This window comes from Nycticebus coucang, chromosome 6 (assembly GCF_027406575.1).
Source record: "Nycticebus coucang isolate mNycCou1 chromosome 6, mNycCou1.pri, whole genome shotgun sequence".
Taxonomy (NCBI): domain Eukaryota; kingdom Metazoa; phylum Chordata; class Mammalia; order Primates; family Lorisidae; genus Nycticebus; species Nycticebus coucang.
In genome coordinates this window covers 122,058,660-122,083,334 of record NC_069785.1, presented here as the reverse complement: position 1 = coordinate 122,083,334, position 24,675 = coordinate 122,058,660, and the positions used below count along the sequence as shown (strand labels likewise).

The window sequence follows — 24,675 nt, the reverse complement described above, 5'->3', positions numbered from 1 at the left end:
AAGAGTGTTTCCCATCATCCCAGTCCTTCAGGTGTGTTCGTGTTATAGGGCAGGGGAAGAGGTAGGAGAAATGGGCTCCAAAGGCCTAAGGGTCTCTGTGAACGCTCCCCACCCCCCAACCCTGAGCCAGGGTTGAGATCCTCCTCCCTCCTTACACAGGAGTCCCTAGAGCCAGGCCATGGCTTGGACCCCTGGTCAGATGATGCAGAGGAGCTGGCAGCCATCAGATAGAATCCTGAACTACAGACACCTGGTGGGGGGTTCTGGCGCATCCATCAGAGGTGGATTCCCCTGAATTCCCGGGGACTCATGCTGGAGTTCCTTGCCTTCTTCCCTAGTCCTTGACAAAAACAAGGAACTTGCTACCCAGAGAACAAGGAGACAAAGTCTGCAAAGATCTCTGTCCAGCCCAGTCCCCAGGAAAGGAGACTTGGTTCACTTTCCAGCTTCCCCAGGACTCTTGAGTCAGGAGATCCCTCCACTTATCTAACTGGACACTCCTCCACTTGGGCAGCAGGGCCCAGCCTGGGACTTGTTACCGTCACTCCCACCCTTGACTGACTGGACTCTTGGCTCTCCCCTCGCCACATGCAGTGCCCAGCCAGCCCCCCGAAAACGTCCGGGCCCTGTCCATCACTTCCGATGTGGCCGTCATCTCCTGGTCGGAGCCCCCACGCAGCACCCTCAATGGTGTCCTCAAAGGCTATCGGGTCATCTTCTGGTCACTCTACGTTGATGGTGGTGAGTCTGCCAGGACTGATGACGGGGTCTCAGGACAGAGGTGTGGGGTTGTGGGGTCTGCTTCCAGGCTTAGAGCACAGCGTCCTCCCACGGTGTGCTGAGTGCAGTGGGGTACCCCCCTTCTCCATGAGAGGGATAATGATTAGAAGGACCAAGGGCTAGTGAGGGAGGGTTCGGGGTCCAGTCACACATGTCCATGTTAGCCTGGGTCTGACCAGGGCCAAGCGTGGATGGGGCCATACGTGGTCCTGTCTCCGGTAAGTGACGAGGAGACACCCAGCTACTCCTGGACCACAGTATGTTTGGGGAGTTACTCGGGGCATGATAGTGGCATATTTGCTTTTCTACTTTTACATATTGATATTAGGCCCTTGGGGCTGCATCAGTCAGGGTCCCTGCAGGGAACATTTGGTACATTCAGATGGGGCAATTGTAGAGTGTGGTGAAGGGACTATTCCCGGGGGTGGGGAGCAGCTGGGAGGAGCACCAGCCTGAAGAGCAAGAGAGGCAGCAGGGTCACCTGAACTCAGGGACAGTCTCCCTCGGCCAAACCTAGCTTCAGCCAGGCGTGTAGTCTGTGTCGCAAGCCACTGAGGACCTGGAGAAGGACACACAGCATGGAACTGGGGCTCAGAAGGCAAAGGGAGAAAAGCTGGTACAATGGTACCACCTACCAATGGTGTCTTCCTTGTCCTGGGATAGACTGCAAACCGGTTTGGGTACCTGCCTCCCAACATACCAAGCTCCTGCCTGTGGGCATACACAAAGACCTCCAAGTGACCAGAAGGTTTGTATCCACACGAGCCGGGGCCCAGCACCCCAAACTGTGGAACTGTTCTCCTGAAGGCCTTCCTCATCTCAGCAGACCACAAGGGCTACAATGAGTTTGCCTCCCCAGATCCCGAGCCTTCTGCCCCTGTGCCCTCTTCTTTCCCTGGAGGACCTGGGAGTCCAGCACAGCTGTCCAGAGCTGCTACCACCCCCCTCCCCACCTATATTCTGCTCTGACCAGACACACTGCCAACAGGAAGTGTCTTTCCCACCACCATCTCCATTGTGTCCTACAAAAGGCAGAGGCCTCTAGCTCGGGTATTTGGTCTCTGAAGTCCTCCCGAGTTCTTTTGCTGTGAGATGCCACACCACACTGCTTAGAAGGTGACCTCACTACATTCATATTTGTGCTGAGCTGAGTAAAGGATTTCCTTAGCCTCAGCCTCTGAGGAAGCTATTGGCCTTATTAATCTTCAAAGAGCACACAGACCATCGGCCACCTGCTGCCTCCTTCCTGGGTCTCTCTCTGGCTCCAGTCCTCCACAAGTCTGCCCTGGTTTCTGGCCTCCTAGGGAAGAAAGTCCCTGCTGCTCAGGCCTCTGAGATTCCTCCTGCACTGGCCCAGAGTCCCCTCACCCTGGGCATGCCTTCTCACCCCCTGGACCCTGGCAGACTGCTACATTCCCCAGGCCAGGTTCTCTGCCTTGGGCCTTTGGCCTACACTGGGCCACCAGCACAGTGCTGGGAGTGGGTTTGTAGGTTCTCATCTCTACAAGACCACTCAGTCCTCATCCAGTGTCTGGGTCTGTCCTTCTGAAAACCCAGTAGTCCCAGTGGGAGGCTCAGGAGTTTGTCTCTTTTCTTCATTCTATGACCTGGCGCTCCCATGGTTCCTTGGTACAAGAAGTTCCTTGGCAGAGCAAGGATGATGGGTCCTCACTGAGTCTGAGGCTGTCAGCTCCAGCAGCCAGGCCCAGGTTCTTGAGCAGGATTTCACAGGGCACGAGTGGATGTTTTCGATGATGGGAAGAAGGCAGATGGGTCACTTAGGCCCAGGAGCAGTCAGAGGCAGGGGAGATAGCCTCAACCATCCCTGGGAATCACACTACCCAGGGTCTCTCACATGGGAAAGGGGTAGAAGCGTTGCTTGGAGAGATGGAGAAATGGAGATGTTCCAATGGGCAAGTATCAAGTTGAAGTTGGTGTAAGGGAAACTGGAGGCTGGGGCCAGGCCAGCATAGTTGCCTTGCCCATACTGGGATACTTAGAGAGACACATGGCCTGGAGTGGTAGCCCACACCTGCTCCCAGGTACCTCAAGGTGGAGGATCCTCTAGGACTGGCCATCATAGAGTCGGTCTCTGAGCCAGGGAAGCGGGAGTATGTGGAGCCCAGGCCAACAGGGCAGCAGCAAGGACCATGGCCTGGTTGGGCTGGACCACCCTCAGAGGCTGCTTGTCTCCAACAGAGTGGGGTGAGATGCAGAACATCACCACCACGCGGGAGCGGGTAGAGCTACGGGGCATGGAGAAGTTCACCAACTACAGCGTCCAGGTGCTAGCCTACACCCAGGCTGGGGATGGCGTCCGCAGTAGCGTGCTCTACATCCAGACCAAGGAGGATGGTGAGTCCAGGCCTCTCCCCAGAAAGGCTGCTCTTGACCTGCCCCACTGCCCACCCCCCAACTTTACCTGGAGAGTAAGGGTGACACCAAGGTACTGTCCTTTCTCCTATCCCTTTGAGCCATTGTAGGGTGACTTTGAGGACTTTGGGGGTCCTGCTTTGGGAAGGACATAGCTTATCATAGGCTGTGGTGAAATGCTACAGGATTCCTGTGTCAGCATATACACAACTGTAAATGACCCCCCCCACCAAACTCTGCAGCATTGAGTCAGAGACCAGATAAACCTTCCTCCCCATCGCCCCAGCCCTGAAGGCATCCTTTTTGTGGCATCTGCTCCCCTGCCAGGTTTAGCCTGGTCTCCTCTGGATACAGATGTGGGGGTTGGGGAAAGCAGGAGTGTCACTCAGCACATCTTGGCTTAGGGACTTGGTAGTCACCTGACAAAGGCCTCAAAACAGGCCAGGCCTGGACTCCCAAGAAGGGGAAGGGGATGTGCCTCCATTTGGAGCCGTATGATCTCAACACCCTTCTCAAGGGAAAGAACTGGAGAAAACCCAGAGATGGAGGCCAAACTCAAATAAGAGCAGGGAAGGGGGAGGTGGGAGTAGAGCAGACCCAGGAGGGACTAGGTTGGGAGAAAGACCAGATTCCACCAGGGCCCAGAGCCACGCTACTCTAGGGGTACCTTCCTAAAGAACACCACCCCTGGGAGATGCTGTGTGTGACCAATGGGCTCCTGCTTCCAGCCCTACCACTTTCTTCCCCACTCTGACCAAACCGCATCATTTAGCTGTTTCTTAAGTGCATGTTCTGAGCCAGGTGCTCTGCTCTTGAAAGGCATGACTCACATGAAAGTGGCTGTTGCACAATGGGCACTGAAATGGTAGCCCTTGTTGGCCTGATGGCTCCCTTCCCACTCAGCCTCAGCCTTTTCAAGGACTATGAAGACCCAGAGTCTAGGTCCTATCCAAACAATTTGTCAGAAGGTGCTGGAAAAGGAGCAATTTGGGAGAAGCTGCCAGCATAGCACAGAGCCCAGCGACTGGACCAGCTCCCAGCTTGGCTTAATCTCCCCCCTCACCCAAAGCCCCTCCTCCCCTTAAGCTCTGAGCACTTCAATATTTACCAACCTGCCTGCCCTACTTTTGCTGTCATTAATCCTCCCATCACAGCTGCCTGGGACAACTCCCAGCAGAGCCACCTGCTCTCATGTGGAGACTGAGCTGGGATGGTCCCCAGAGCCTGGTTATATCTGAGGCCTCAGGGCCATAACTCAAGCACCTTCCTGGCCTCCAGAAGTAAACCACTTGAGCCCCAGCCTTCATCTTGCCCCTTGATGCAGGACTGAGCCATAAGCAGCTGGACATGTTTAACTGACCAAGGTGAGGCCCTGCAAGGGGACTCACAAGTCTAGGTACACCATCCCTCCTTGCAGGGAGCTTTCAACCCTCACCCCAGAGTCCCCTGTGGAACCAAACATGGGAAGGCACAGAACAGGAGCCAGGGAGACACCACCCCTCACCTACAAGAAGGAGCTTCATAGCATGGACCAGGCACTAGCAAATATAACAGAAGTGCACACCCCAGCCCTGGCATTTGTGGGCAAGTCACTTAACCTTTTTGAACCTGTTTCCTCATGATAAAATATAAGAAGCAAGATAATGAAAAGATGCAATGGCTCCCACCTATAATCCTAGCACTTTGAGAAGCCAAAGTAGAAGGATCACTTGAGGCCAGGAGTTTGAGACCAGCCTAAGCAACATAGCAAGACTCCTGATCTACAAAAAAATAAAATTAGCCAGGTGTAGTGGCATGCATCTGTAGTCCCAGCTACTCAGGAGGCTGAGGCAGGAGGATGGCTTAAGCCTAGGAGTTTGAGGTTGCAATGAGCTGTGATGGCACCATGGCACTCTAATCTGGGCAATAGAGTGAGACAATATCACAAAAAAAAAAAAAAGGAAGCACCAGACAACTGTAAAATCTTTTCTAAAAGGTCAGGTACTGGCAAATGATAGTTGCTTTATGGGTGCTGAGAATGATTGCTACAGGCGGGGGCATCAGTGAGCTGCATTTTAGGCAAATGGATCTTTAGGCTCAGAGATCTTTAAAGATCTTTAACTAAGGATGAGGCATGACTAGACCCATGTTTTGGGAAGTTAACTCTTGTTACCTTTGCCACCAGGAAATAAGAACTAGTGTCACAGAGACCTGTTAGAACCTGTCCAGGCAGAGATGTGGAAGTTCTGTACTAGGGAAGCAGCAGTGAGGATGAAGAGGAGCATGAGTTTAGAAAAACCTATCAGAGGAGTTCCACCTCCACTAATGACCAACGAGGTGACTCAAGCCTACTGTCCTTGCTAAGGACAGCTAGGAAATCTGGATAAAATAGTTTTTAAAATTCTTGCTTGAAGGCATCAGAGAGCTGACAGGAAAGTGAAGAATCACTGGGCAGGGATCCAAGGAAAAATACAGGCCCAGGAAGTGAGCCTTGCATTTGTAATACACGTAGCTGTTTTCCTGGGGGACATTTACTGAATCTGTAGGCAGTGGCTGAGAAGCCAAACAGTGTAAGAAAGATGTGGATTGGAGGTCAGGGCCTGCCAGAATGTGCAGATCTTTCTGGTGAATCCTTCTCACTTTAAGTTAAAGGACAGCCCTCTAGGAGTAAAAGTGGATCAAAAGTAGACAGCTCACCTTCAGACCATCTCAGTCCTGGAAATTGGATTGAAGCAATCCCAGATTGCTAGTGCTCAGAATGCAGGTGTTATATCAGAAGCCATTATGAATCCTCTCTTTAGGAAGATATCATCTGAGGCCTCAAATTATTTCAACAAATAATTTTGCAAATGCTGTGTCTGGCATACAATAAAAAATATGGGGAAAACATGAATAAAAGCCAGAAGGAAAGAAATAAAAAGGACACACAAGACAAACACATCCACAAAGTTCTCAAATGTGGGTTTTATCAAACATGGACTATAAGATAATGATGGTTGACAAGACTGAAAATTTCAGAGAATTGGAAACTACCCTATGGAAAATCTAGGGGAAAAAACTACTAATATCTGAAATTAAGAACAGAGTAGATGGGTTTAGACATATTAGACACAGGTGAAGAGATAATTAGTGGATTGGAAGCTAGGTCAGAAGAAAATATTCAGATAAAGCACAGAAAGACAAATGGATGAAAATTTTTAAAAAGCAGGTAAGAGACATAGAAAAGTGACTCTTAAACTTTAATATGTACACAAATCACTTGGGGATCATGTTAAATTCAGATTCTGATTTGGCAGGTCTAGGGTGGAACCTGAGATTTTGCATTTCTAACATGCTCCCAGGTGATGCTGCTGCCGATCCATGGACCACATACTGAGTATCAAGGACATACAGGATGCAGTGAGAGGAAATCCCAAAGAAGAGGAGAAAACGAACAGGACAGAAGAGAAAGTGTCTGAAAATTGTTCAAAACTGATGAAAGATATCAATCCACAAATTCAAGAAGCTCTACACCCCACAAACAACAAATTAAAGAAATCTACAACTTAGCATATCATAATAAAGTTGCTAAAAAACAGAGAGAGAGAAATATCAAAAGCAACCAGAGGAAAAAAGACTGATTGTGTCTTCAAAAGAGCAACAACAAGATTGTCAGCTAACTTACCAGAAACAGTGGAAGCCAGAAAACAATGCAATGGTATATTTAAAGTGTGTAAGAAAAATAGTTATCAGCCCATGATATTATGCCTATCAAAACTATTCTTCAAGGTTAAGATGAAATAAAGATTTTTTCAAACAAATAGAAACCAAGAGAATTTGTCACCAACATGGAGACATATTAAGTAGCATTCTTTAACTGGAAGGAAAATAAACCTGGGTGGAAGTCAGTGATGTAGCCAACGAGGGCAGGGCAATTAAATGGTGAATATATAGGTAAATCTAAATTAATAATGACTGCATAAAATAGAGATGATGCATAAAATACACAATAAAGCATGTAAATTGGAAGAGAGTTAATGAAAGTTCTAAGGCCTTTGTATTGTCTGAGAAGTGTCAATTCATATTGAACTTGGGTAAGCTAAAGATCCATGTTGTAATCTGTAGAGTAATCACTAAATATAGTGGAAAAATATGTAATAGTCAAGCTAATAGAGAGAGGAAAATAGAATTTGAAAAAATATTTAATTGACAAGGAGACACAAAAGGAATGAAAAAGAAAAATAGTAATAAGTGTGACAAATAGAAAGAATTAGTAGATGGTATATTTAAACCCAAGTATAGGTGGAGAATGGTGGCTCGTACCTTTAATCCCAGCACTCTGGGAGGTCGAAATGGGAGGATTGTTTGAGGCCAGGAATTGAGGAGCAACATAGCAGAACTTCATCTCTACAAAAAAAAAAATAATAATAAAATAAAATATCCAGGCTCAGCGCCTGTAGCTCAGCAGCTAGGGCATGAGCCACACACACCAGAGCTGGCAGGTTCAAACCCAGCCCGGGCCTGCCAAAGAACAATGACAACTACAACAAAAAAATAGCCAGGCATTGTGCTGGGTGCCTGTAGTCCCAGCTACTTGGGAGGCTGAGGCATGAGAATTACTTAAGCCCAAAAGTTTGAGGTTACTGTAAGCTGTGTCACCATGGCACTCTACCTAGGGTGACATAATGAGACTCTGTCTCTAAATAAATAAATAAATAAAAATTAAAAAGTGAACTAGCCAATGTGGTAGCTCACCTATAGTCCTAGCTACTCAGAAGGCTGAGGCAGGAGGATTGCTTGAGCCCAGGCTGCAGTGAGCTATGATCACACCACTGCTCTTCAGCCCAGGCAACAGAGGAAGCTCCTGTCCATATTAATTAACTAAATAAATAAATAAATAAAAATTTAAAATATATATCAGCAATTGCAGTAAAGATAAATGCACTAAAATCCTCAATTTAAAAAAAAAGGGGCTCTCAGACAAGCTAACAAAAAACAAAACCCAAATATGTGTTGTTTATAGGAGTCATCTAAAGCATAAGGATATAGAAAGAGTCAACATGAAAGAATGGAAAAAATAAAAGACATACCATGTAAACTGTCTAATAGAAAATAATATTAATATCCAACATAGTATACATTGAGGCCAAAATCATCATTAGAGATAAAGACGGACACTTTGTTACATTAAAAAAAAAAAAAAGAAGAATGTATCAGGCAAATAAAACAATCTTAAACGTGTAAGCACCTAATAACATAACCTCAAAATATACAAAACAAAAACTGATGAAGTATGAAGAGAAATAGACAAATCCACAATCATAGTGGAAGCTTTTAACATACTTCTTTCAACACCTAATAAGAAAAAAAACTTCTTTCAACACCTAATAAGAAAAAAAAGCATGCAAGAATAGATTTGAACACTAACACTACAGTGATGAGTGCACTTACCCAGTAGCCATCCAGAGACTCCACAACTTCAGAGACCTGGCGGAGGTGGAATGGCAGGGCTGCAGCAGAGGGGGTGGGGAAATCGAGGATGATTCCTAGCTTCTGGGCTTAGGCACTTGGACAGATGATGATATTGCATCTATGTATTTTATTTAGCCCCAAATTATTGACCACTTGCTAGCAAAAAAGTTGAAGTAGTTTCCACAAGCTGAGAGTTGGGAAAAGGAATGTGAAAATATTGTTACCACTTACTGAATGTCTTCTGCGTGGTATACACTGTGCTAAGTGCTTTATTTTAATTAACACTAATTCGCACTACAATCTTTTAATGTGGTTATTATCTCTGCTGTTTAGATGGGGAAACTGAGGCTCAGAAAGGTAAAATAAATTGAATAGGATATGATCAGTATCCTCAAAGAATTATAAAAGCTCCTAAGAGGAAAGACAAGTGCACAACCATACTGCAGGGAGGTGAAGGTGGAGAGTGTCGGCTGGGGACAAGAAGCTTCTAGACTCTCAGGCAGAGCCCTGGGGTCCCAGCCAGGCTGGGCAGGCCCAGAGATGGTGAGAGGGAGCCTAGAGTCCTTTTCCTAATCACTCCTAAGGTAGACTTCCCTCCAGAAAGGGCCTACATAGCATCTCCAAGACAATTCCTTCAGCTCACACCAGGAAACACATTGTGGTCTTAGCCTTAAGGAACTTACAGGCCAAAAAAGGGCAAAGTGACCAGTGCCAGTGTGATTTTTTTTCCCCCTGAATATAGGCTTCTAGTTAGTAAGGACACTGACAAGGGGGCGGGGTTAAGATCACAGGTATCAAGATGACTTCCTCCTGGGTCCTGCTTCTCTTTAGCCTATCCTAAGTCCTGGGTTCTGGCCACTCTGAGGACCTCCATTTAAGAGACTTTGTCACAAGCCAAATGATCACCTTTCTCTCCCACCTGTTTATCATACTAGACCATCTCCTCTTTAAAGGAAGCTAAAGATTCCACCTCCAGGAAGTTCTCCCAGATTGAGTTGCCACCCTCTCCTTACTCCCTCCATCATTCTTTCCCAAAGGCTGTGCTTCTCCCTTCTCTAAACTGACCAGGACTTCTCCCTGCACAGTTCCAGGTCCCCCTGCTGGCATCAAAGCTGTTCCTTCGTCAGCTAGCAGTGTGGTCGTGTCGTGGCTCCCGCCCACTAAGCCCAACGGGGTGATCCGCAAGTACACCATCTTCTGTTCCAGCCCAGGGTCTGGCCAGCCGGTAAGTACAGGGAGAAATGATGATGGGGATGGGAGAAAAGAAACCTTTTAATCAGCTGGCTTCCAGGCCAACCCTGGGGCTGCGTGCATCCAAGCTTCTACCTGGATTCACAGATAAAAATGGAGACTGGTCACCCCAAAGTGGCTAACGCCCTACCCAGTGACCATCTTAGGTGCTCTCTGTTCCAGAAGCTGCAAGATTGTCACAATCCCTGGAGATCCTAAGTCAGGTCGGTCATAACCAGGCAGGCAGGTGAGAATGAGGCTAACCTCAGCTCTTCTGGTCTGGCTGACTGCGGATGCTCCAAGCAGGCCCCAGGGCTGATGACTGGGGACTGCCTGGTCTGTGACATCTGGGAATGAATCATCTTAAAGCATGTTAGTCTGGCCTTAGAGCTGTGCCCTGACTGAGCACCTCAGCCTGGAGCCGGCTTTATGAAGGGAAGAGGAAATAAGGGGACAGCATCTCTCTCTGGCCAGGGCCAGGCCCCAGCAAGGGGAGAGAGCTGAGAGGTTGTGACATCTGCCCACACCTAAGAACAGAGGGGGCAGCCCCAGGACTAGCCCCAGCCCTTCTACTGAGCTCTCTGAGGAGCCCCACAGGGCAGGAAGAGAGGGTGGGGGTGGCTGTGGGAAATGCACCCGTATCCTACAACATGCCTCCGTCACTGTCCCCACCCACTGGGCCGCAAAGGCCTGAGTGGCCACTCCAGAGTACACCTGTACAGAGGGCTTCCAGCCAGGTTGGAGCAAGAGCTAGAGGGGAGTGCATAAGGGGGGCATGGTACTGTCAGGGAGATGTCACCAGGGCTGCAGCAGCAGGGAGCAGAAATAGGAAGCCAGCTTCTCCCTCACTCAACAACTGGCCATCAGCCAAACATCTGCAGGCAAGCCCTTGGCCACCAGGAAAGCCACCCTGAAATTGCTCAGTGATCCTGTCATCCTCTCCTCCTTATATGCTCTGCTTTCCTGTGGTCTTTCTGAATCACCCTCTGAGTGGCAGGTGGCCCAGCTCCTCACCAGTGGAGCCAGAGTTCTATGACCAGAGGGGAGAGCCCCCTGATGCCACCCCCTTCTCTCCATCTCACATGTGACAAAGTGCAGACATCACAACTGTGCAGCTCCATGAATTTTTACAACGCACCCAGAGGATGGAACAAGACATTACAATTTCCCCAAAGACCCCCTCGTGCCCCTTCCCTACCCACCCCTTTGCCAGGGTAAGCACGATCCTGACTTCACTAACAAAGATTAGTGCTGCCTCTTTCCACACTTTGTATAAATGGAGTCTTGCCATTCATCTGGCTTCTTTCACTCAACATTGCTTTCAATTTGTGAATTTCATCCATATTTTCATCCTCCATTCTCACCCCTGTATTGCTGTTGGTCTTGCGCGAACATTACAATGACTTATCTGTGGTGCCCTCTGTCGACATCCATTGATTGAAGACTGGGGTAGTTTTCAGTTTGGAACTATTCAAATGGCGCCACTGTGCACGTTCTTGCACGTGTCTCCTGGTGCTCACACGCACGCATTTCTCTTGGGTGTACACCTAGGAGAGGAATTGTCGGGGCACGGAGTCTGCAGATGAGAGCTGAGTACTCCCTGGGTGGAGTTGGGAGCTTGTGTCCTGCTCACAGGGGATCAGGGCTCCAGTTACTCCCCACCGGCACAGACACTTGGTTTTTCCCCAGGGCAGCATTTTCAGCCGTATCCTCTGTGGCTTTCCCCTCTCTCCCTGCCCTCCCCAAGCGCTAACACTCTGGGCTCTTACAACACTAAGCTTTTCTCATGCTGAACCCTCCCCCCCATGCCTTTTCCCACCTCCACACCCTTCCTCTGTTGATTCCTGCCATGGCACACTCCACACTCCTCTGTCATACACTGAGTGCCTGAGACAGCAGTTCCTGTCCGTGTATCCATCTCCTGCACCAGCCTCTGAGGCCCCGTGGGGACAGGGGCGGCATCTTTTCATGTTTGTGTCCTCAGCTGCCAAGTGCTATGCCTGGAACATCATGGTCACTGAAAATGTGTCCAGTGAATAAGGAGCAGCCTGACCACTGTGTAGCCTTAGATACGGGCAAGTTTCTCTCGCACTGATGGGTGGTCATTCTCTAGCTTGGGTTTTTGCAGTATTTCCTCCTCTGATATTGGAGTCTCTCACAGGATTGGTGTCAAGGTGCTCAGCCTCATTACTCAGGCTTCAAGAGGCCTCAGCAGAGTGGCTGTGACTCCTCTCCCAAGGCCCAGAACAAAGCGCCAGATCCCCACCCCCTCGTCCTGCTGCTGGGGATCCTGGGACCCTCCCCCTATCCTCTTCCTGAGCACATAGGAAGCCTCTCTCTCCTGGGGAAATTCCCATCAGTGTCACACAAGGTCTGCTGGTGTGATGAGAACTTCAGTGAGGCCATGTTGGGGAACACTAGGGACAAGAGGAGGGGAGGGAGGCTGAATTTAGTGAGGGACGTGGGGACCTAACCACCATGACACTGTCACTGTGCACAAATGTATTCCAAATTTCAAAAAATGCATTACAAACCCATTTGTGAAAAGCAGTCCTGGGAGGGGACTACAAGGGGTGAGGCCACTGTAGGTGATGATGTAAATCGCAGGTACAACGTGGGGGTGGAGGTGAATGCCCGAGGCTAAGTGTGTTCACAGTGCTGGCAGGAGAGTATATAGGTGCAGGATGCTCAGAATAGAAAGTGTATGGCACTGGCACTTCAGGAGTTACCCCCTGGTGCAGTCCCAGCTACAGTGAGTCCTGATAGGGCCAGACACAGTGGCTCATGCCTATAGTCTTAGCACTCTAGGAGGCCGAGGCAGGTGGATTGCTTGAGCTCATGAGTTCAAGACCAGCCTAAGCAAGAGCAAGGCCCCATCTCTAAAAAATAGCCAGGCATGGGTCAGGCACGGTGGTTCACACCTCTAATTCCTAGCACTCTGGGAGGCCAAGGCAGGCGGATTGCTTGAGCTCACGGGTTCAAGACTAGCCTAAGCAAGAATAAGACTCCGTCTCTAAAAAATAGCCAGGCGTCATGGCGGGCACTTGTAGTTCGAGCTCCACGTGAGGGTGAGGCAAGACGATAGCTTGGGCCCAGGAGTTTGAGGTGGTTGTGAGCTATGACGCCATGGCATTGAGGGTGACAAAGTGAGACTCTTTCTAAAAAAAAAAAAGCACAGTGAGTCCCAATAGAAATTTTACCAAATACTTTAGTACGTTTGTTATTGTTCTCTGATTATAAAAATAATGCAATTTTATTATAGAAAATTCTGTAGGAGATATAAAAGAATAAAGAGGAAAATTAAAATTACTTGTACTCTCACTCCCTAAAGATAAACACTGGCAATGTTTTGGTATGTAGCCTTCCAGTCTTTGATCTGCATATATCTTAGGGGTTGTTGGGGAGGAGGGGGTTAACAAAATCACAACAAAATTTTACATATGTTACGTATCTGCATTTTTCACGTAATACACATAGGTACTGTCCTACAAACAGTAGGACGAATATTCTTCTACAAACCATGATCTAAAACATAAACATGGCTCTTTATACATAATCTATTTAACCAGTCCCCCATTATTCCACATTTAATGCATCTTTCAAATTTTCACCATTATAAATAGTGCATCTGTGAACACTCTTCACAAACGTCTTTATGTACATATTTCAGTATTATCATAAGGTAAATTTCTATAGGAATTTCAGAGTCACAAAGAATGTGAATACACATTCAGAAAGTTTGTACGAATTTGTTTTTTCCACCAGGATTGTAGGTAGCTGTGGTGTGTATGGTGTGAACCAGCAGCCTTGTCCTTTGCACTTATGCTGATCCCAGTCTTATTTTTGTTTTGTTTCTGTCAGCTTGATTTTTTAAAGTATCTTTTTTTAAATTGCCTTTCTTTGATTATTAGCTAGGCTAATTATTTTTATACGGTCATTGGTCATGTTTTTCTTCCTTCGATAATTGTCATTTCATGTCCTTTGTACATATTTCTATTCTGTTTTCTTATGTTTTTCTTATTGATTTGTAAGTGCTCCTTACATATTAAGGATAATAACTATTTTCTACCATATAAGTTGCCTATAAGTGCCTCTTTTTGAGGCACCGTAGTTTTGCTTTTTACAAAATTCAAATTTATCAAGCATTTCTATTTATGATTTTTGCCTTTATTCTTATAATTAGACAAACAGAAATATTTACCTATAGTTCTTTTGTTGTTTTCCTTTTTTAAAGAAACTTTGATCTGTTGGTTCTTAATTTGTGGATATGACCATGTGCTTCTGAAGGTGATTTCAGGAGATTCATGGGGAGTGCAGGTTAAAAGGAAGGCACCCAGGATCAGGGTAAGATGCTAATACTTCGAGGGGAAGCCAAATGTCCCTGTCTTGTGTAGGCACAAATGTACACTTTGGTACACACTGACATACACAAGCAAATGCACTCAACTCTTCTCCATGCATACTCATGCACGCATACACACACTCCTCTACCTCACCAAAAATAAACCCAGAGAGGAACATGTCCTAGTTTACAAAAGACTATCACATGCCTCGCCTCACTGTGCCTCATAGTCACCACACAGGGTACCCATAATATTACTTTCCTACTTTGCGGGAGAGAAAAGTGAGGCCCCAGCAACCATGAGTCATATGCCTAGTAAAAAAGGAAGGCAGGTGTTGAAGCTACTGTGCCACCCTGGACTCTTGCACAGATAGGAACTCTGTAATTCACACAGATACGCACACCAGACCCCCGAGTGCTGTAACCTGAAAGAGCTTCCCAACTACCAGGGCTCAGGGTGGCTCTGTACCTGCCCCCAGTAGGGACCTACTGGTTAGAGGACCAGACACACCCCGCCCCACAAAGGGGGCAGGAGGAAGACTCTGGCAGGAAGCTCTGTGCGTGTTGCAGACCCCTGTGCCTTCTCCCTAACATTTCCCTGCAGACAGGCTGGGACCAAAAAGGATGTTTTCTCCTATTTTTAAAGTCATTTGGCCCCTCAACCATCCCATGAGGCATGGAAAATGTCGCTCTGTGGCCCCATGTCTATCTGGAGGTCTGTCCCTTGGCATGTGTGTACATGCATCTGTGTGCCTGTGTGCCTGTGAGCGTGCGTGTGCAAGACCCCCTGTCTGCAGAGATAGCTCATTATTAGCTCCCTCTGGCCTCGGGGCTCCCCATCTGTTCCAGGGCTGCTTCCCCTCCCTGGACTTCTGCTCTGATTTCAAAGGGACTCTGGTGCTATCCTCCTCTTCCTACCCTGGGGCTGACCAAAAAATAAAATAAAATGAAAGTCAGCCCCATCCCGCCTGTACCAGGGAAGAGGCTGACAGGAGGTCTGCAAACTAGCGCTTATCAAAAGCTCCTTCTCAAATTCATTTCAATATCTGAGCCTCTGGTTTCCAAGGCAACATAATCTTTTCATCAAAGCAACTGGTAAAACCACTGGGATCTGATATTGTTTTGTTGGCAACTTGTCAAAACTGTCATTTTGTTAAAAAAAATTTATGGATTTATATAACCTACAAATATATATGGCGATCTATACCACTAATAATCATTAATAAAGTGCTGCCCAGCAAAGCTTTCACGGTTACTCTCCTGCCCCTTCCTCCCCCAATGGGCTTGCCGCCTGCAGAATGGAGTGGTGATTAGACGCAGGGCTGGGAGGTGACTGAGCCCGGGACAGGCTGGAGGAGCCTGTCTACAACCCTAATAAGACAGAGGCAGTAATCTAGCTTCTTCCCAAAGACTCCTTTCTCTGGGCTATGTTGGGACCCTCCCTATCCCATTCTTCTGTCTCCTGGTTCCCCCCATCCCACACCCAAAACCCTCGCATGCCCTGGCCTGAAGCCACAGTTACCTCTTTGGATCAGCAAAAAAGGTAAACTGAGGAAGAGCCAGCAACACTGCAGAGCAGGCTGTCAGCTCACAGGGGCCAAGTCCAGGGCAAACTGTCCACTTCTATTTCAAAACTAGGGTCGGGTAAACTGGACTGAAACCTGGCCTCTCACCCTGACCTGCCATCCCCTCCTCCCAGCCCAGGGCCCTGAGGATGACTTGGAGGCTGGAGGCTCCGGGGCCCTGGCGCTGCCTCTCAGGGTCTCTTCTCCTCTGCCCTGCAGGCTCCCAGCGAGTATGAGACGAGCCCCGAGCAGCTCTTCTACAGGATCGCCCACCTAAACCGGGGGCAGCAGTACCTGCTCTGGGTGGCCGCTGTCACCTCTGCCGGCCGGGGCAACAGCAGCGAGAAGGTCACCATTGAGCCAGCCAGCAAGGGTGAGAAGCCCAGGGTCAGGGCAGAGGCACAGGTGCTCACAAAAGCTCCCTTCCAAAATCTTGGTTCCTCCAAACAGGGACTTTCTCCCTTCACTCTGTCTGTGACCTGTCTGTGAGGAGCTGGCCATGCTAGCCTCCCTCCAACATCCCCCAAGACTAGGCCTCTGCTGCCCCCTGACTCCAGGAGTGCCTCACAACAGGCCGCAGCCAGCCCAGAATCCTGGCAGGTGACCTGGTCCCGGCTCCAAACCCTAATCCGAGCTTGAAAGACAAGGGGTCATCCCTGCCCTGATCCCCAAGGAGCTGAGGCTCAGGGATAGCTCCTTACAGAAGCCTGGACCCCTGAGGCACAGGTGCCACTGCTGATTCCTGTAAACAGGGACAGTGCCACTGCTGAGAAGGGGAATGAGACCTTAATAGAAGTGTCCCACCAAATCCCTGACCCAGACAAGAGTGTGGTGTTGGAGGGCACCCCACTTTTCAGAGGAAAGACAGCTCCAGGGCCTCACCCCAGCTCCCGGGTGCAGCTACCCAGAGAAGACTGTGCCGATCCTGGAGAGTGGGAACTGGCCACGACCAGCCCAGGATTATAGGTCCTCTCCTGGCCTCCAGACCTCCTGGTGCCCTTCATCTCTCCCCGTCTCTATTCCCTGCCACTACTGAGCCCCTGGCTCTCAAGCCCTGGGGTCCCAGCAGCCAGATTGATGAAGAGGTTTGTGCTTGCTCAGCCCAGCACCCTTCCTGGGGTGACTTGAGCTACCCTTGGCTCAAACACAAGAGCAGCAGCCCTCCCCTGCCGCAGGCTGAGTTAGCCGTGTCTGAGGGAAGGCCCACAGCAGGCCAGGGGCTCCCAGCTGCCCTGCCAAAGGGTGTGTCGTCCCATTCCACAGCTGAGCGGTCTGAGACAGGAGTGGCGTGGTCTGCAGGAACACCTGACAAGGGGTGGGCTAGCTCTTCCCGCTCTGAGTGACAGCTCTTTCCACTCAGCCTCTGCGCCACCACCCACCCTGCTTCCTCTGCGGCAGCTCCAACCCCTCGTTCCTTCCTCCCAGACCCCTTCTCCTAGAGCCTGTGGTGTCTAAGAACATAGGTCTCTTGGCAGAAGTCTGGCCCCTTATCCTGTGGCATTAAATAGAACTCGCTCCTAGAGGGCTTTGTACTTCCTAGAACACAGGTACACATGTGCCCTCGTGTCTTCCCTCATGGCTGCCCTGAGAGGCAGGAGCCAAGCACTGCTGCCCCCCACACATACTCGCACACCTGTGCATAGACCTGAGCCACAGAGGTTCCAGCAGCCAGCCCCAGCTCATGGAAGAATCAGATCTGGAACTGGGTCTCTAGAGAACCTCAAATGCGCCCTGGGCCCCCAGGCTGCTCAGTGCCCCCTGTGGAGTGTGACTTAACTTGGGCCCCTCTGCCTGGCCCTTCCGTCTGGCCCCGAGCAGCCCTTCTCCCTCCTTGCAGCAGCCCCCCAGGCCTCCTCTACTCTAGGAGCCCCATCGCCCTGCACTGCCCTCAGAGACCAGCTCCACGCCTCACCCCGGCCTCACAGCTGCTTTCCCTTCACCCAAGAAGGGCCTCAGCTCCCTGGGCCCCCTCTGACCCTCTGAGGCACTGGGGCACTTGGTCCTTTAAATCTGGGTCACTCAAGCCCAGAAGTTCAAGGCTGCAGATCATGCCCCTCACTCCAGCCCGGGCAATAAAGCAAGACCCTCTTTAAAAAAGAAAGTCTCCAATTTCAGAAGCCTTCCCCAGCCATTGCCTCCCCAACTCACATAACAGGCAGAGTTCATTCCCACCAGAGTATTTTGCACCCTGTAATGACACTCTCCCTCTTAGACAACTTGAGAATAGGATAGGAAATACATCTTATTCACTTTTTGATTCCTCAGAGCCTCACGTGATACCTGGCTCATGAGAGGTCTCTGAGAAATGTTGGTTGAGTCAGTGACTCCCAGCAGAAATTCCCTGATGTCTACCCAAGCTCAAGGTGGAGAGTCAGATGGGGGCAGGGGATTCAAACTGTAAATCTGGGGAGTCCTAAGAAAGGGGGGTCAGGGCACGTTCAGGGGTAGAAGTGGGGTGACCCTCATCCTCTCTTCCCGGTAGCACCAGCAAAGATCATCTCTTTCGGGGGCACTGTGACAACACCCTGGATGAAAGATGTCCGGCTTCCTTGCAATTCAGTGGGAGATCCAGCCCCTGCTGTGAAATGGACCAAGGACAGGTGAGCAGTGAGACGCTGGAGGGATGAGGTGCTCCAGAGAAGGGACAGAAGACCCCTGATGACAAGACTCTGGGGTGTCCTTGTGCAGGGTACACAGCTACTGCTCTCTCAAGCAGGCCTGGTTTCCCTGGCTCCCTTTGGCCAGGAATGAAGGATCTCCCTTCCCTGGGTGCTTAAAGAAGCCAAGTTATCCAGGAAGTGCTGAGCAAAACCCCAAGAACCCAGGGTTCCCTGGGAAGCCTTCCTCCACTCCCAGCTCTATTTGCCTACACCAGGGGGAGGGCCTCACAATGCGGAACACTTGCCATAACTCACCCTACCCCTTGCCCTGGTAGTGAAGACTCGGCCATCCCTGTGTCCATGGATGGCCACCGGCTCATCCACACCAACGGCACACTGCTGCTGCGTGCTGTGAAGGCCGAGGACTCGGGCTACTACACCTGCACGGCCACCAACACTGGTGGCTTTGACACCATCATCGTCAACCTTCTGGTGCAAGGTGAGACTCAGCAGGTGGTAACAGGGATGGAGAAGGGGCAGAAGGAGATGGTGATATCTCTGGGGAGACAGACCTTGGTGGGGCAGAGGTGCAGGTGGCCAGTAAGGAGAGAGGGGTAAGAAGCAGGACTGGGAGCCTGGAAGAGCCAGGACCTCTCCGCCCTCAAGCTCCCGACACCCCCCATCATTGGGTTCACCCTTTGCCCTGAGGGCTGGTGGCTTTCCCTTCACAGTGCCCCCAGACCAGCCGCGTCTCACTGTCTCCAAAACCTCCGCTTCATCCATCACTTTGACCTGGATTCCAGGTGACAATGGGGGCAGCTCCATCCGAGGTGAGGAGGGGTCTGGAGGAGGACGGGAAGACTCAGGAGGGATTCTGGGCCCCAGGGAAAGGATTTCACCTGGTCCCACAGGTTGTCCCTGTAAAACCCAGGAAATGATAGGGTCTGGGGGAGTGACTCAGCCACAAGAAAGTTACTCCCCACGCACCGGAGAAAGTGTGCTGGCTGACCTGTCTGGGCTTTAGTAAACCACCACCCCACTACCACTGTGAGCCATGTGGGCCTGGAGAAGTCTGTTTCCTCTCTAGGCCTTGTTTCCCCTTCTATCAAAGTAGATAAATGTACTCAATCAGGGCGTCTCCAACTCGAATGTGAATGTGAACTACCAGGGTGTCTTGTGCAAGGGCAGACTCTGATTCATCAGGTCTGGGGTGGGGGCTGAGAATGTGCATTTTTAACAAGCTCCAGGGGACCCTGACAGCTGCAGTGTAGGGGCCCACACAGCGTCCTTATAAACCTCACAGCTCCGGTCTTCTGCTCCCTCCCCACTTTGGCTGCTAAACCCTAACACTGGAGCTGAAGACAGAAACTCACACAGGGGCTGGACCCAGGATCCTTCCATTTTGCATCTGATTTGCATATGCCCCTTTCTGGCCACTCTGCCCCTGCCTGGAGCCATCCCCCCCACCCCCGGGCCCCCAGGGATGCTTGGTGGGGAGCCCAAAGCAGGGTTTCTGTGCCTGCCCTGCCCCACTGTACCCCGCTGAGCCTGGCAAATGTCCCGGGCAGGCTTTGTGCTGCAGTACTCAGTGGACAACAGTGAGGAGTGGAAGGATGTGTTCATCAGCTCCAGCGAACGCTCCTTCAAACTGGACAGCCTCAAGTGTGGCACGTGGTACAAGGTGAAGCTGGCGGCCAAGAACAGCGTGGGCTCTGGGCGAATCAGCGAGATCATTGAGGCCAAGACCCATGGGCGGGGTGAGGCCCAGGGGACAAGGGTGGGACTGGAGCATCGGGCTGGGGGAGGAGCCAGGCGGGGGCCCAGGGCCGGAGGGGAGGAGGGGCCCAGGGACACAGGGAGTGGTAAAGGAAGAAACTGGGTCTCCCTCCATCAACCAGAGCATCCGAGGAAGCCCTTAGAAGAAGCTGGTCCCATTTCCCAGCCAGGAGTGGCAGAAAGTGGCTCTCCTCTGCTGAGGTCTCTCTCCAGGCCTTTCCCCTCTCTGCCCTCTCCTTTTCCTCCTTTGCTCCCTGGGGCACCCCCACTCCTGTCTGTGCCAACCAGTTACCCCTCCAGAGACCCTGCGGTCTCACGTGCCCCATGGAAATCCTCTCCAGCCCCGCGAGTCCTCCTCCCCTCAGTCTCTAACCTCTCTCTCTCCCTCCGGCCCCCAGAGCCCTCCTTCAGCAAAGACCAACACCTCTTCACCCACATCAACTCCACACATGCTCGGCTTAACCTGCAGGGCTGGAACAATGGGGGCTGCCCTATCACAGCCATCGTGCTGGAGTACCGGCCCAAGGGGACTTGGGCCTGGCAGGGCCTCCGGGCCAACAGCTCCACGGAGGTGTTCCTGACGGAACTGCGAGAGGCGACCTGGTATGAGCTGCGCATGCGGGCTTGCAACAGCGCTGGCTGCGGCAATGAGACCGCCCAGTTCGCCACCCTGGACTACGACGGCAGTGAGTCGGCGAGGGTGGGAGAGGGCAGCATGGAGGCTGGGACAGGATGGGGTCCGGGAAGCGGGCAGAGTGGCAGACTCATAAAGACAGGGACAAATAGAAAAACAGGCAGGGGCGGCGCCTGTGGCTCAAGGAGTAGGGTGCCTGTCCCATATGCCGGAGGTGGAGGGTTCAAACCCAGCCCCGGCCAAAAACCACAAAAAAAACAAAAACAAAAAAATTGAAAAGACTATTAAAAAAAAAAAAAAGAAAAACAGGCAGAAACAGCCAGGCTGGGTGGCTCACGCCTGTAATCCTAGCACTCCGGAAGGCCCAGCAATCTGGGTGGATTGCTTGAGCTCACAAGTTTGAGACCAGCCTGAGCAAAAGTGAGACCCCCCCCCCACCATTCTACTAAAAAATAGATAAACTGAGGTAGGAGGCTCACTTGAGCCCAAGCTGGAGGTTGCTATGAGCTATGACGCCCTCTACCCAGAGTTTGAGACTCTGTCTCAAAAAAAAGAAAGAAAGAAAGAAAAAGATAAAAAGAAAAACAGGCTGGAATGCAGGCAGGGGAAAAAGCTGGCTAACAGGTGAAGGAACAGGCAGGTAGGTGGGCAGACGCACCAGCAGCTGTACAGACAGACAGCGGGCAGGTAGACAGGTCAGCAACACCAACCATAGAGTCTTTGAAGGTGCCGTCCACTATCCATTGTTTCCGGGAGACGAGAAAGGAGGCGGAGCTGGGGGTGAAGTCCTGCCCTTTAAGAACTCTGCCAGTGTGGTGTAGCAGCCAGGAACCTGGAGGCTTTGGCCATCTTTTAGCCACCCCATCTCATGGAGCCTCCAGGGTTGCCAAAGAGAGAAAGAGAAGAGGCACCTGGCTTGTAACTGCCTCGGCCAGCAGGTGGCGCACATCACTAGTCCCACTGTTGCCCAGAACTAGTCGTGGAGTCTGACCTAACTGCCAGGAAGTCTGGGAAACCCAAACAAGCACAGGGACATGTGGTGAACATGTAACTGGTGTCTGCCATAGGGGCGCCACACGCGCGCATGCACACAAGGAGACACTGAAGGAACAGAGAAGGTTGAACTTACAGGGCCATTGTCCAAGGCTACCTGTGTGTTAAGGGAACAGTAAAGGCAGTATCAGAAAGGGTGGGCTCAAACAAGGACGGCTTCATGAAGGAGGTGACTCAAGCAAAACTTTGAAACAGACAAGGATCGGTACTTGGAGAGGGTTATGTCAGCAGGAGAGCGTGTCACGCCTCCCTGCAGGTGCCCAAGGCGATCGGGTCTCACCCATGGGAAGGGGGAGCAGTGAGATGATCCAGGGTTTTTAGTGAGTTTTGGCCCCATCCGGGGAACAGAACCCAGAGTCCTACTGCCTTCTCCTTCCCGCGCTCTGCCTTTGTCACCCACTCCCCCATGCACACAGCTAGATATGGGAAGTTAAGCCCAGTAATCCACTTTCTGGGACTGAATACTGACCACCAATAGGCAGGAGACTAACCTGAGACTTCTGGCTAATTCTAAAACAGCACCAGAAAGGCATTAGTAGAATGCAATGTAAAAACTGCATAACTCTTCATGGCTGTCCTGATGGGAGCAGAATTTGGGAAGTAGAAGGGAGGATCAGGGCTCTATGCCAGGTGGTGGAGGTCAGTCACCATGGGCAGCCGAAGGGTCAGAGGCCTGGCTCACCCACGGGACTCTGCCTAGCAGATGGCTCATACGAGACATCTGATTCCCTTCTTTACCTCCATTCAGGCACCATCCCACCCATCAAGTCTGCTCAGGGCGAAGGGGATGATGTGAAGAAGCTGTTTACCATCGGCTGCCCGGTCATCCTGGCCACACTCGGGGTGGCACTGCTCTTCATTGTACGCAAGAAGAGGAAAGAGAAACGGCTGAAGCGGCTCCGAGGTGGGAGAGTTTCCTGTGCTTTCCAGGAGCGGGTGCTGGCTGGCCACCCTGAGCAGCTCCCAGCACCACCTGGCTTGGGGCCGTGCCCCATGAAGGAAGGGCTGCCACTCAGACCTTCTGAAACCCCCTGGATGTTCACTACATCCTCCTCTGTGCCCTCAGCACTTTGTCCCTGCCCCAATCACGGCTTACATTTAGAGGTACACACTAGTAAAGCCACATTGATTGTTAAAATATTTAAACATTTCCATATTGGTTGGTAAATATACTGGACGTTCTCCCTTGCACCTTGGATGCTCCATTCTCTCACATGGGATCACTGCAAACTTCCTAGGATCCATCCACTAAGGAATAGAACCACAGGGAGTCTCCAGGACCATGCTCAGTTCTGACTGGGCAATTTCCATGCCAAGTCAGCATTGACTACTTTGAATATCATCCCCTTTTCCAACACCTATTACCATGGTATGGTACAAATGGGACTGATTTATTTCAATTTCCCCTAGTCCTAATATAGTGTCTGGCACCTATCAGTTGCTTCATAAATGTTTGTTGTCTTATTTGAAAAACAGTTTTTGGATCTGCTGGATCATAGACATTGCCAGACATTAGAGATACCCTTATAGAGTTCATGGTCTAATGTAAGAAGCCAGTGGGAAATGATAACACAGAAGAGGGAATGACTAATCCCTCAGGATGTTCAGGAATTAGGTGGATGGATGAATGGGTGGTTGAGTGGATGGTTGGATGGTTGATGACCAGATGGATGGATGATTGAATTTGTGGTTGGATGATTGGATAGATGGTTGGGTGGAAAGATATAAATGGAAAGATGATTCGTTGGATGGTTGAATGAAAGGCTGGATGGATAGATGGTTGTATGGATAGGTGGTTGAATGGATGGATGGATGGATGGATGGATGGATGAGTAGATGGTTGAATGGATAGATAATGGATGATTGTATGAACAGTTAACTAGATGGGTAGATGCTTAGATGGATGGATGGATATTTTGATGGCTAGATGTATGACAAAATAGATGGACAGCTGAATGAAAGAATGGTTAGAATAGTGGGATAACTGGATAGGTGGTTAGATAGTGGTATAGATGGTTGAATGAAAGGTTAGATATATAAATGGAAAAATGGTTGGATGAATATTGAATGCATGGTTAGATGGATGGGTGGATGGTTGAACAGACAATTAGAGGATTGGATAAATGATTAGATGATTGGATGGATGAACGGATGCATGGGTTAGATCAATGAGTAGATGGATAAATGGATGAATGGGTGGATAGTTGAATGGAAGAATGGATGGAAGGATGGATGGATGGATGGAAGGAAGGAAGGAAGGATGGATGGATGGATGGATGGATGGATGGATGGATGGATGGATGGATGGACGGACGGACGGACGGACGGAAGGAAGGATGGATGGATGGATGGATGGAAGGAAGGATGGATGGATGGACGGAAGGAAGGAAGGATGGATGGATGGATGGAAGGAAGGATGGATGGATGGAAGGATGGATGTTTGGATGCACAGATCATTCTCAGCTATCAAGGGGCTAATGGATTAACAATGCCCTTTGATTCTCTTCTCTTTCAAATTCCTAATCTGAGAGTCCTGATCTTATTCAAGGCTCCTCTGAGACAAATCATAGACCTCTAAATCTATCCATGGACTTTTGAGGGACAGATACCCTAAAGGAGAAGCAAAATCTATTGGTTGATTTAAAAAATTAGTCATCTGGGGCTTCTCATTGACCACCTCTACTTCATCCTCTGCTCTCCTCTTCCAGCAGATAACTGAGGATAGACCATCCAGGAATGCCCATAGCCAGGTGTCTTGTTTAAATAGAGTCAATTAATGAAGTAGATGGAGCACTCATATGCTTTGGGAAGAATCTCCCTATTAGATAAAAATCTGAGGAAAGGAAAATGGACCTGAGGGAACTAATGTGCAGAGTGGTGACTAACAATACA

The 24,675-nt window shown here is 50.0% G+C and overlaps 1 protein-coding gene across 3 annotated transcripts in view; it reads left to right on the top strand.

The window, feature by feature from the left end:
* The window catches only part of DSCAML1 (DS cell adhesion molecule like 1), a 346,450-nt gene that overhangs the window by 316,193 nt on the left and 5,582 nt on the right, over nt 1–24,675 (top strand). Inside the window, exons 18-27 of one of the 3 annotated variants that reach the window (XM_053593394.1) lie at nt 595–741; nt 2,980–3,135; nt 9,669–9,808; nt 15,940–16,093; nt 18,203–18,320; nt 18,656–18,819; nt 19,052–19,150; nt 19,889–20,077; nt 20,495–20,782; nt 22,532–22,687. In XM_053593394.1, coding sequence (XP_053449369.1) covers nt 595–741; nt 2,980–3,135; nt 9,669–9,808; nt 15,940–16,093; nt 18,203–18,320; nt 18,656–18,819; nt 19,052–19,150; nt 19,889–20,077; nt 20,495–20,782; nt 22,532–22,687 — 1,611 coding nt within the window. Of the gene's footprint in view, nt 1–594; nt 742–2,979; nt 3,136–6,428; nt 6,830–9,668; nt 9,809–15,939; nt 16,094–18,202; nt 18,321–18,655; nt 18,820–19,051; nt 19,151–19,888; nt 20,078–20,494; nt 20,783–22,531; nt 22,688–24,675 lie in introns of those variants that run through there. The other 2 variants (XR_008380577.1, XR_008380576.1) reach the window with 2 other exon arrangements.